This window comes from Macaca fascicularis, chromosome 11, assembly GCF_037993035.2.
Source record: "Macaca fascicularis isolate 582-1 chromosome 11, T2T-MFA8v1.1".
NCBI lineage: Eukaryota > Metazoa > Chordata > Mammalia > Primates > Cercopithecidae > Macaca > Macaca fascicularis.
In genome coordinates, this window is record NC_088385.1 from 61,937,246 (window position 1) to 61,950,550 (window position 13,305).

Sequence of the window (13,305 nt, forward strand, 5' to 3'; positions counted from 1 at the left end):
GTAAAACACTACTCAATAAATGCAAAAGAGTAGAAATTATAACAAACTGTCTCTCAGACTACAGTGCAATCAAATTAAAACTCAGGGTTAAGAAACTCACTCAAAACCACAAAACTACATGGAAACTGAACAACCTGTTCCTAAGTGACTACTGGGTAAATAATGAAATTAAGGCAGAAATAAATAAGTTCTTTAAAACCAAGAGAACAAAGATACAATGTACCAGAATCTCTGGGACACATTTAAAGCAGTGTTCAGAGGGAAATTTATAGCACTAAATGCCAGCAGGAGAAAGCGGAAAGATCTAAAATTGAAGCCCTAACATAACAATCAAAAGAACTAGAGAAGCAAGAGCAAACAAATTCAAAAGCTAACAGAAGACAAAAAATAACTAAGATCAGAGCAGAACTGAAGGAGACAGAGACATGAAAAACCCTTAAAAAAATCAATGAATCCAGGAGATGGGGTTTTGAAAAGATTAACAAAATACATAGGCCACTAGCCAGACTAATAAAGAAGAAAAGAGAGAAGAATCAAATAGACACAATGAAAAATGATAAAGGGAATATAATCACTGATCCCACAGAAATACAAACTACCATCAGAGAATACTGTAAACACCTGTATGAAAATAAACGAGAAAATCTAGAAGAAATTGATAAACTCCTGAACAAATACACCCTGCCAAGACTAAATCAGGAAGAAGTCAAATCCCTGAATAGAACAATAACAAGTTCTGAAATTAAGGCAGTAATTAGTAGCCTACCAACTAAAATAAGCCCAGGACCAGATGAACTCACAGCTAAATTCTTCCAGAGGTACAAAGAAGAGCTGGTACCATTCCTTCTGAAAATATTCCAAACAATAGAAAAAGAGGGACTCCTCTCTAACTGATTTTATGAGGCCAGCATCACCCTGATACCAAAACCTGGCAGAGACACAACAAAAAAAGAAAATTTCAGGCCAATATCTCTGACGAACATCGATGTGAAAATCCTCAATAAAATACTGGCAAACTGAATCCAGCAGTACTTCAAAAAGCTTATCTGCCACGATCAAGTTGGCTTCATCCCTGGGATGCAAGGCTGGTTCAACATACGCAAATCAATAAATGGAATCCATCACATCAACAGAACCAATGACAAAAACCACATGATTATCTCAACTGATGCAGAAAAGGCCTTCAACAAAATTCAACAGCACTTAATGCTAAAAACTCTCAATAAACTAGGTATTGATGGAATGTATCTCAAAATAATAAGAGCTATTTATGACAAATGCACAGCCAATATCATACTGAATGGGCAAAAGTTGGAAGAATTCCCTTTGAAAATCAGCATGACACAAGGATGTCCTTTCTCACCACTCCTGTTCAACATAGTATTGGAAATTCTGACCAGGGCAATCGGGCAACAGAAAGAAATAAAGGGTATTCATATAGGAAGAGAGGAAGTCAAATTGTCTGTTTGCAGATGACATGATTGTATATTAGAAAACCCCATTGTCTCAACCCAGTATCTCCTTAATCTGGTAAGCAACTTCAGCAAAGTCTCAGGATACAGAATCAGTGTGTAAAAATCACAAGCATTCCTCTACACCAATAATAGACACAGAGAGAGCCAAATCATGAGTGAACTCCCATTCGCAATTGCTACAAAGAGAATAAAATACCTAGGCATACAACTTACAAGGGATGTGAAAGACCTCTTCAAGGAGAACTACAAACTACTGCTCAAGTAAATAAGAGAAGACACAAACAAATGGAAAAACATTCCATGCTCATGGATAGGAAGAATCAGTATCGTGAAAATGACCATACTGCCTAAAGTAATTTACAGATTGAATGCTATCCCCATCAAGGTACCATTGACTTTCTTCACAGAATCAGAAAAAACTACTTTAAATTTCATATGGAACCAAAAAAGGCCCGTACAGCCAAGATAATCCTAAGCAAAAGGAACAAAGCTCAAGGCATCATACTTCCTGACTTCAAACCATACTACAAGGCTACAGTAACTGAAACAGCATGGTACTGGTACCAAAACAGATATATAGACCAATAGAATAGAACAGAGACCTCAGAAATAATGCCACACATGTCCTGCCATCTAATGTTTGACAAACCTGGCAAAAACAAGCAGAGGGGAAGGATTCCCTATTTAATAAATGGTGTTGGGGAAACTGGCTAGCCACATGCAGAAAACTGAAACCAGACCCCTTCCTTACATCTTGTACAAATATCAACTCAAGATGGATTAAAGACTTAAATGTCAGACCTAGAACAACAAAAAACCTAAAAGAAAACCTAGGCAACACCATTTAGGACATAGGCATGGGCAAAGACTTCATGACTAAAACAACAAAAGCAATGGCAACAAAAGCCAAAATTGACAAATGGGATCGAATTAAACTAAAGAGCTTCTGCACAGCAAAAGAATCTATCATCAGAGTGAACAGACAACCTACAGAATGGGAGAAAATTTCGGTAATCTATCCATCTGACAAAGGGCATTTTTAAGTTTTAACAAAGGGCTAATATCCAGAATCTACAAATAACTTAAACAAATATACAAGAAAAAAACAAACAACACCATCAAAAAGTGGGTGAAGGATATGAACAGACACTTCTCAAAAGAAGACATTTATGTGGCCAACAAACATATGAAAAAAAGCTCATCATCACGTGTCATTAGAGAAATGCAAATCAAAACCACAATGAGATACCATCTCATGCCAGTTAGAATGGCAATCATTAAAAAGTCTAGAATCAACAGATGCTGGAGAGGATGTGTTGAAATAGGAATGCGTTTACACTGTTGGTGGGAGTGTAAATTAATTCAGCCATTGTGGAAGACAGTATGGCGATTCCTCAAGGATCTAGAACAAGAAATACCATCTGACCCAGCAATCCAATTACTGGGCATATACTCAAAGGATTATAAATCATTCTACTATAAGGACTCATGCACATGTATGTTTATTGCCGCACTATTCACAATAGCAAAGACTTGGAACCAACCCAAATGTCCATTAATGATAGACCGGATGAAGAAAATATGGCACATATACACCATGGAATGCTATGCAGTCATAAAAAAGGATGAGATCATGTCCTTTGCAGGGACATGGATGAAGCTGGAAACCATCATTGTCAGCAAACTAACACAGGTTCAGAAAACCAAACACAGCATGTTCTCACTCATAAGTGTGAGTTGAAAAATGAGAACACAGGGAGGGGAGCATCACACACCAGGGCCTGTCGGGGGTGAAGGGCTATGGGAGAGATAGCATTAGGAGAAATACTTAATATAGATGAGGGATTGATGGGTGCAGCAAACCACCATGGCATGTGTATACCTACATAACAAACCTGCATGTTCTGCATGTGTATCCCGGAACTTAAAGTATAATAAAAAAGGTTATTGGTATTTATATACTTATAAAAGGTTTCATTAGTATATAAAATTGTTTTAATGATTAAATTATGAAATTCATGTAAAGTGCTTAGAAAAATGCTTGGCCCAAATTAAGTTTTGAATACATTTAATAAATTAGTTTGTTACTGCAGTTGTTGCAAATTACTTCAAAACTTTTTAAAATAAGATGTATTAGTCATAGTTCTCTAGAGAGACAGGGCTAATAGGATAGATGCATATATGAAAGGGAGTTTATTAAGAAGTATTTACTCACATGATCACGAGGTGAAGTCCCACAATAGGCTGTTTGTAAACTGAGGAGTAAGGAAACCAGTCTGAGTTCTAAAATCTCAAAAGTAGGGAAGCTGACAGTGCAGCCTTCAGTCTGTGGCCAAAGGCCTGAGAGTGCTTGGCAAACTACTGGTATAGGTTCAGGAGCCAACAAGCTAAAGAACTTGGAATCCAATGTTTGAGGACAGGAAGCCTCCAGCACAGGAGAAAGATGGAGGCCAGAAGACTTAGCCAGTCTAGTCCTTCCATGTTCCTCTGCCTGCTTTTATCCTAGCTTCACTTCACTGGCAGCTGAATAGATGGTGTCCACCAGATTGAGGATGGGTCTGCCTCTCCTAGTCCACTGACTCAACTGTTAATCTCCTTTGGCAACACCCTCACAGACACACCCAGGAACAATACTTTGCATCCTTCAATCCAATAATGTTGACACTCAATATTAACCATTACAAATGAACTATAAATGAATTCAATAAATTAAAAATGAATGAGCACTTATGCTGCATTCCAAATTATGATAAGTGTTATTGGATCTTGCAAATAATGCATTTCATTGTGAGGAACTGAAAATTCAATTGTTAATGTAAAATGACATGCATTAAATAACCAAAGCATAAATAGATGCTATCATATGTAGGGATAACTATAATAATATTTAAAAAGAGTATGGAGAAGTGATGCCAAGTTTGGCTACCGTAGCAAGACAATGGTAACTCTGGGGAGATATGAATGGAATCTTAAATATTGGTAGGATTTAGAACTAGATTCAAAAAGAATGTATCGGGTATAATTAAAATCAACGTGTTAAGCCTACACTGTGCAAGATGAATGGATGCAGTGAGACATCTCATCTGGTTTCATAGAGGTTACAATTTGGAGAGTAATAGAAAGCCCAATTTGCTAAATAGGAAATTGGGAAGTAACAAAATCTCTTAAGAAAGAAATGACATAATTAAAATAGTGTTTGAGAAAGATAAATCTGGAATCTTAAAAAGTAAATGCTGAGGAGAAAAAGGAAATCAGATAGGATTTTTAAAAAATAATGTTCAAGTTGAGTTGAGTAGGTACCAAATCTGGATTATCACTGTAGTAGTGGAAGTATAGAAAAAAGGGAAAACCCGGGGTTAATTATGAAGCACTATATTAAAAATGTTATCTGAGAAAGTAGAAAACATAGTGGTACCACTTACAGAAGTTTGATAACTAGCCTATTAATAAAAAAGCCTGTTAATAAATGTCACCAGTAGGCAATTGTATTAGTCTATTCTCACACTGCTATAAAGACATATCTGAGACTGGGTAATTTATAAAGAAAGAGGTTTAATTGACTCACAGTTCTGTATGGTTGGAGAGGCATCAGGAAACTACAATCATGGTGGAAGGTAAAGGGGAAGCAAGTACCTTCTTCACAAGGCGGCAGGAGAGAGAGAGAGAGAGTGAGGGGGAAACTGCCACAGACTTTTAAACCATCAGATCTTGTGAGAAGTCACTCACTATCACAGGAACAGCATGGGGGAAACCACCCCATGATCCAATCACTCCCACCACTTCCCTCCCTTGACACACAAAGATTACAATTTGAGATGACATTTGAGTGGGGACACAGAGCTAAACCATATCAGCAACACACATGTATGTGTGTGTGTGTGTGTGTGTGTGTGTGTGCACGCGTGCATGTAGGCTTGTCGTGTATGGCCTTTATTGTGTTGAGGTATAGGTATATTTCTTCTCCACATATTTTTTGAGAGTTTTTTATTATATTATTAAAAGATGTTTGATTTTGTCAAATGCTTTTTTTTCTGCATCTATCGAGATGATCATATGGTTTATGTTCTTCATTATGTTAATATAGTATACCATATTTATAGATTTTTGTTTGCGTGTTTGCACTGTAGGATAAATTTCACTTGATCAACTTCTATGGATTTATCTACAGAGGACATAACTTCTGGTGATGCTGTTGTACTCACCTGTTCAACAGAAGAAGCAGGGGTCCCATCGAGGAATGCAAGAAGTGGAAAGGCAGTGTACTGGATAAGCTGCTCATCTGGCTTGGATTTAGATTTTCTTCCCTCTTCCCAACTGGCTGAACTACATTGTTCTTGTAGTTTCTAATCCTTTTTTCTCAGAGTCAACCAGGAGACCTGGGTCTATGCTAAATTGTCTTCCTGATAGCACGACTTGGAAGTCCTCTAAACTGCAATCAATACTGTTAAGATAATCCAACAACTCAACCTTTCCCAAAAGACTGATGTTATCATTCAAAATGGAATCCATCATGGTCACTGGGTCTTCTTAGGTCAGACTGGATGAGCCATTTAGTAGACAGCACTAGACATGAGAGGGTTGCTCTCATCACTGCCTGAACTTAGGGATTCGCTGGCTGGTTCACTCTGCTCTCCACTCTGAATGGCAGGTGCATACTCATCTTCATTGTCATCTTCAACGGTGACAATATCAGGGTACTGGGTACAATTGGAGGGACCATATATAACATCCTGGATATATATATATATATATATATATATATATATATATATATATGATATAATATATGGATATGATATAATATCCCAGTTTCTGGAATAACTGGGATATCTTCTTCATTTGCATTATCATCAGTAACATTGTAAATAATGATGTCATCTGAAATCATCTCCCTTGGCTTTAAAACTTCAGTCCTACTGTGTGGAACTTTATGATGGTAATTATCAGTTGGTTCTTTGACTATGTGCTGAAACAGATTCTTCTTTTGGGCTCCATTAGTGTTTAAAGTAGAGGCCTTTTATGTTTTAAACTCACAAGTTGGTTATTTTGAACCTGTGTAACAATAAACTGGACAATCTTTCGAATAACTTGTTGCTGTTGTGCATGCTTTGCTTGTGATTCTGACACCTCCTTTCAAAGGGACTCATTCTCACTTTTTAATTCAGAAAGCCTGTACTCAACAGTTTCCTGTTTTATTTGAACCTTCTGAGCACTACTTATAATTTTTTTAAAAAAATTTCCTGACGAATTTTTATTTTCTTCTGGTTTTGAAGATGAAACCTTCCTTTTAATGTTCTCCAACAAGTCATCCTGTCCTTGTTTGAAATAAGGATGCTGAAATTCTACAGGACCATCTCTTTCCTGCTTTACAATTCCAGAGTCGATATGTACTGCTTTACGGAAACCATACATATTCAGTTGCCTCACAAAGTTTGCCATGTTATTGTGCTTGAAATATTTGGGAAGAATTTCCTTTGCAAATCATTGCTCATCCAAGACCAGAAAACTTTGGCCATTCTGCTTCCAGGTGATGATCTCGTTAGTGTGGGTTTCCTCCACAAGCGTCCACATCTTGCTGAGGAAAGCCGGCACGTTCGAACTCTGCTTCATTGTTAACGCAGCACAGGGATTCCAAACTCTACACCCAAACGCTGTGGTAGCGTCGGCGGCAGCGACCGGAATCATTTATTAAAGATTCAGTTGTTGGACCAACTGGATGTCATTGCTTTAGAAAGGTGAGTAACTGTCATCCAGGATATAATCTGTGCTCTTCGTTAGCAACAAATATATGAAGCAATTACAGGTCGAAGTACAAGGGTTCAAAATGGGAATGTCAGCCACCACTGTAAAACCTATCAACTCACTCTCAACTTTTTTTTTGCTGGATGCCTGCATGACATTTGTCCCTGCTGAATGAATGTTCTTACTGCTTAACAGAGGGATAATTTTACTAGGGGAACACAACAATTGATAAAATGAGCTCTAAATTCAGTCTCTTTACTGAACACATTCATTTTGCTGAACCAACAGGTTAAAAAAAAAGCTTTGTATTCTCTTGGGTAAATTATTCTTATTAGCAACAGATATTAATAGAAGGAGTATAGCAGTAACCTAGAACATTTTCCAGAAACCCTTCTAATACTTCCATGACTCATTGTAAATATTAATGAACAACCACAGCAATTAATCACAGGCAGGACCACAGGGTCTCGGATCCTTCAACGGTGAAGTTTGTGTCACCCTACCAGCAAACAACTTCAAGATATTGAGGCTGATGTTCAGACAAAAGGTAATATGGAGTAAATAAATATCAATATTGCCTTTAACTAGCTGCATATATGACGACTTTATGAGCCATCATTATTTTCTCCTCTTTCCATCCATTCCCCTTTTCTTCCTATTTTACATATATGCATTTATAGCAGTTAAAGAGTTATCAAAGACAAATTATGATTTTTTTGCTGATATAGAACAGTTCTTTAAATTATTTTGAACTATATACAGTGACTGATGAGAAGTTACCAACTTAATACATAACACCTGAGTAAACAACTTTAAAGCGATTAAAATTACGATATAAACCCAACTTTAGATCCAGTTAATCATTTGGCCTTTACTTGATGGATTAGAAGGAATTTGTTGGATTTTGCCCATATCATGGTCATGCTATTCTATCTTTTCTTATCAATTACTATTGAGAAAATATAGTTAAAAAGTCACCAAGGAGAGATTTGGGTGAATGGAATTCTGAAAGTAAATATGAAATTAACTTTATGATTAGGACCCAAAATTTTCCTACAAATTGCATGATGAACCACAACATTTCCTTTCATATCTATTTCTACTTGCTTATCAAAAACTGTGCTATAATGATAAATTGAAAATGCTTCTTTTTCAATGAAGAAATTAAAATTAAAAGATCCTTGTAGTTTTTCCTAAAGAATGTCTCATATGTACTTTAAGTCCTCTTAGGCTTTTAAAAAAAATCTAGAGTCTCTGAGGTCTTCACGGATCTTGCTTCTAGATCCTAGAGGTCTTATTAATTAATCAACTTGTTTTCTTCTCTCCCAGAGGTACTGTCTCCCAGAAGACAAAGGAAATCTCAATACTGCAATTATATGAAAAAGTTATAGCAAAACCAAAGCCCTCATGGATAACTGCTGTTGATATTTTGGCAGTATTCAGAAATGCCAAAGAGCTCAAGACCTCTATTTGCGTATCCATGGCAATCTGTCCTCTTGCCTTGAAAGAGTCCAAGCTTCTGAGAATGCAGGACAGATAATATCCTATGGATTGATTTCTCAGGTTCACTTTGCATAACTATAGACTATAGTTCCTGGAATTACTTCAGTTTTGGCAGAACATGATTTGAAAAATTCACCTTGACTCTCTTATAAAAAGGACTATAAAATTTTTTAGGAAATCAACTACCAAAAAAAGGACTGTTTTTAAAATATAGCAATGAGGCACATAAGCCACATTTATCTATAGGAAGAATCTAAAACTGTAATAATAAATGTGCATTTGTGGGGAATGATTCATTTTATTTCAAAGTAATGATTTTTCAGTACTTATAATTATGACAGTCATTAATTAACTGTGTTTATCCTTTCTAGAATTAAAACAATAAACAGAGGAAAACATTGGAACTCTGCTGCTTCATTATTAACAGAGTCTGACAAGTTACTAAACAATACAAGGTAAAAGTAACTTTTAAAACATGTAAGTTTTTGAAAAATAAGTCACAAACTGACTACTTGTTCTTGGCTTCTCCGGGAAGAACTCTCTTTTCCAGTAAAAAAGGTAATCACAATGCATTTATTAACATTTATAATGTTATAATGTTTATAACAGTTAATGATATAAATTTATTTTAATAAATTTGTTTTTTATTCTTCTCTGATTCTACATGCTCATTATCATTCAGCTTTTTTCTATGTAATAAATATGTACTGAATTATTGTAATTCACTAGATTCAGAACATTATGTTGACAATACACAGCAAACAAGCTGAGTTTGATGTTAAGGATATTATTTTCAAGAGAGGAAAATTAACATTTAATAATAATATTAAATTATAATGTTGGAATGAGTTTGATAGGAATAAATCTTAGAAATTAAAATAATCTGTTTTGCCTCTAGATGAGAATAAAACAAAGATAAATGATATATATTATTTTTCAGAAAATGATTTTTCATGCTTACTTCAGTCAGCTTTCTTTCACTTCTTAAATATCTTATACCTTTCCAGACCGTAAGTGCAATCTAATGTAAGCTCTTACTACTTTTTAATTATTTACATATCTAATTTTTGATAAAATGGGTGAATATTTTATTTTCAACATTTAATACAGTCTTAAATAATGTTAACATCTTATGCAACTTTTCTCTTAATAATCTTTTTTCTCAGGCAAAATATTCCATTTCTCCAAGATTTCTTTATCTCTCTAAACTTTCAACAGATTGATTCTTCCCCTCAACTGAGAATGTTTTGTCCAAAAACGAATGTATGTATTATTAATTTTCAACCTAATAAGCATTATTTGGTATGAATAGTGGGACTGAGCACTGAAGATTATAATGAAAATAATGGCTAACATTTACTGAATACTTACTTTACCATAAATGGTGCTAAGTGATTTATGTACATATGTCATTTTCTATTCCCAAGAAAACTTTGAGGACTCTTATTTCCGCTTCATATATGAGAATATAGTAGCACAGAGAGAGAGCATAAGTAACTTGTCCAAGGTCCCATTTAGAAAGTGAGTGAAGCAGAACTGGAGCCTAGATTTATTTAAACCTAAAACCTGTACTAACCACTGCAGTATTAAATAGATAGTTTTTATGTTTTTCTCTGTTTCTGCATGATCATTATCATTCAACTTTTATCTATAATAAATATGTATTGATTAATTACCATTTACCAGACACATAATGTTATGCTAACAATATATGGAGAACAAATTGAATTTTGTCTTAAGTAAGCTATTGTCAAGTGAAAAATAATTAATATGTAATCTCAATATTAAAATATGGTGATAGTTGGTCTCTTCAATTGTCTTTGGATGAGATGTTTTGACCCAGGTTGAAGAATTAGAGATTTTATTTGGAAATATGAAATTTTAACTAAACTCTAAAGTGCAAGCAGAATTAAGGTAGGGGAACAGGAAGGGTCCTTTATTAAAAGCTGATATAGTACAGTGATTAATCATTAATGATGATTAAAAGCATGGATTCTGAAGCCAGTTTTCTTGGCTTCAAATCTTGATTCTCACTCTAGTAAGTGAATTTCAGCAGACTTCATTTCTCTATACCTCAATTTCCTCATCTGTAAACTTGGGAATATAATAATACCCACCTCATGTTATTATTGTATGGATTAAATGAGCTACTATGAAAGCATTTAGAAAAGTGTCTGGCACATGAAAAGTGCCATGTACATATTTGTTATTATTGTTGCCTAGACAGAATCATGCACAGAAGGCCCTTAGGACAAAGAAAGAGTGCTTGTATTGTTAACATGTGAAGTTAAAAAATCTGTTTGAACAGTAATGAGTTAATAATGGCTACAAAAGTTGTATTCGGGGCAAACAAAAGTGTAATCAACAATGCCCCCATATGTATCCTTTGCAGTACTAATTTCTAAAGTAACTCCTTTATCTGGAGAGGAGTTCTACTGTAGATCTCTATTTAAAGAACTGCAAGTCACATGGACATATAGAGGGGAAAATCACACTGGAACCTTTTGGAGAGTGGAGGGTGGGAGGAGGGAGAGGATCAGGAAAAATAACTAATGGGTGCTGGGCTTAATACTTCAGTGATTAAATGATCTGTACAGCAAAACCCCATGACACAAATGTACCTATGTGACAAACCTGCACTTGCACCCCTGAACTTAAAATAGAAGTTAAAACAAAGATCTCCAAGTCTTGGGATCAAGAAATGAAAGGAAGTTTTCTTTATGAAAGTGCTTTGATGGCTCATCTGGGACAGAAATGTTTGAATGTGAGTACTAATAATTTGTGCTTGGTTGTGCACACCTTTTATCTTAGCGGGTACATAACTTCCATCAGAATCCAGTTTCCATGACTCGTGAAAGGTAATTGCACTTCACAAGTAGTTTTTTTCTTTTTTTTTTTTTTTTTTTTAACTCAGTCACTTCCTTTATATTCGTTGGTACTCCAAATTAAGTCCCTGTTTTCCTAAACTTGACTACTAAAACCCCAAATATCTCCCAACCCAAACTACCTAATGTGCTTCCCAAAGTCATTTATTAAATTGGTTGTGCTCTCTTCCAGTCAGTGCTTCATGATGTTGAAGTTATTATGTGACTCATGAGTGGGAAATGTATAGAGAAGTGACACTTGGAAATGTGAAAGGCATTTGGGTAGAAAGGCATTGTATTAGATGCAGAGGCAAAAAACCTAACTCTACCACTTAAAGAATTAAGAAATACAACTAATCTTTGGTTTCAACAGCAATTGGTTGGCTTTAAGTCACCGTATACTTATGAGGCTAAAATTAAAATAGCTTTGTAAATCTTAATATCATAAGAGATTATTTGTAATGCTAGGATCCAAACCAAGAGTTCATTTGTATGTTTTGCCCTGTGCCTCTCAACAGGTTTCTACCATGGGTGACAGGGGAGCAAGCAATCACTCAGAAATGACTGACTTCATTCTTGCAGGCTTCAGGGTCCGCCCAGAGCTCCACATTCTCCTCTTCCTGCTATTTCTGTTTGTTTATGCCATGATCCTTCTAGGGAATGTTGGGATGATGGCCATTATTATGACTGATCCTCGGCTGAACACACCAATGTATTTCTTCCTAGGCAATCTCTCCTTCATTGATCTTTTCTATTCATCTGTTATTGCACCCAAGGCTATAATCAACTTCTGGTCTGAAAGCAAGTCTATCTCCTTTGCAGGCTGTGTGGCCCAGCTCTTTCTCTTTGCCCTCTTCATTGTGACTGAGGGATTTCTCCTGGCGGCCATGGCTTATGACCGCTTTATTGCCATCTGCAACCCTCTGCTCTACTCTGTTCAAATGTCAACACGTCTCTGTACTCAGTTGGTGGCTGGTTCCTATTTCTGTGGCTGCATTAGCTCAGTCATTCAGACCAGCATGACATTTACTTTATCTTTTTGTGCTTCTCGGGCTGTTGACCACTTTTACTGTGATTCTCGCCCGCTTCAGAGACTATCTTGTTCTGATCTCTTTATCCATAGAATGATATCTTTTTCCCTGTCATGTATTATTATCTTGCCTACTATCATAGTCATTACTGTATCTTATATGTATATTGTGTCCACAGTTCTAAAGATACACTCTACTGAGGGACGTAAGAAGGCCTTCTCCACCTGCAGCTCTCACCTGGGAGTTGTGAGTGTGCTGTATGGTGCTGTCTTTTTTATGTATCTCACTCCTGACAGATTTCCTGAGCTGAGTAAAGTGGCATCCTTATGTTACTCCCTAGTCACTCCCATGTTGAATCCTTTGATTTATTCTCTGAGGAACAAAGATGTCCAAGAGGCTCTAAAAAAACTTCTAGAGAAGAAAAATATTAGTCTTTGATTATTTCTCTTGCACTGATTGTATTGTGTCTATTTATTTAATATACCTGTGGTCATTAATAAAAGTTACTCTCCTGAATGTCATAAAAATACTTTTAGTAGATTTTTTCATGTGATGTACTCTTTCCATATTTTACTTTTTACCCCCCAAGACATCATTAATTCTGAAAATCTTGGATATTGGAGCTATCCTGGACATGAGGGAAGTATTTTTATGATAAACCCTCTTACTGGTCTTCAACATTTTATTTCA

At 35.7% G+C, this 13,305-nt stretch overlaps 1 protein-coding gene and 1 pseudogene across 1 annotated transcript; one reads left to right on the top strand and one right to left on the bottom strand.

Annotated features, from left to right (window-relative positions):
* Window positions 1–5,569: 5,569 nt before the first annotated feature.
* Window positions 5,570–7,086, bottom strand: LOC102123130 (heat shock factor protein 2 pseudogene; annotated as a pseudogene).
* Window positions 7,087–12,096: 5,010 nt separating this feature from the next.
* Window positions 12,097–13,072, top strand: LOC102122514 (olfactory receptor 9K2). Its single transcript, XM_005571107.4, has one exon. It carries the CDS (start codon window positions 12,112–12,114, stop codon window positions 13,051–13,053), a length of 942 nt encoding a protein of 313 aa, XP_005571164.3. The 5' UTR covers window positions 12,097–12,111; the 3' UTR covers window positions 13,054–13,072.
* The last annotated feature ends 233 nt before the right edge of the window (window positions 13,073–13,305 follow it).

Bases quoted from the DNA above. Each gene is read 5' to 3' on its own strand.
- LOC102122514 (XM_005571107.4), top strand. From the start codon at position 12,112: ATGGGTGACAGGGGAGCAAGCAATCACTCAGAAATGACTGACTTCATT.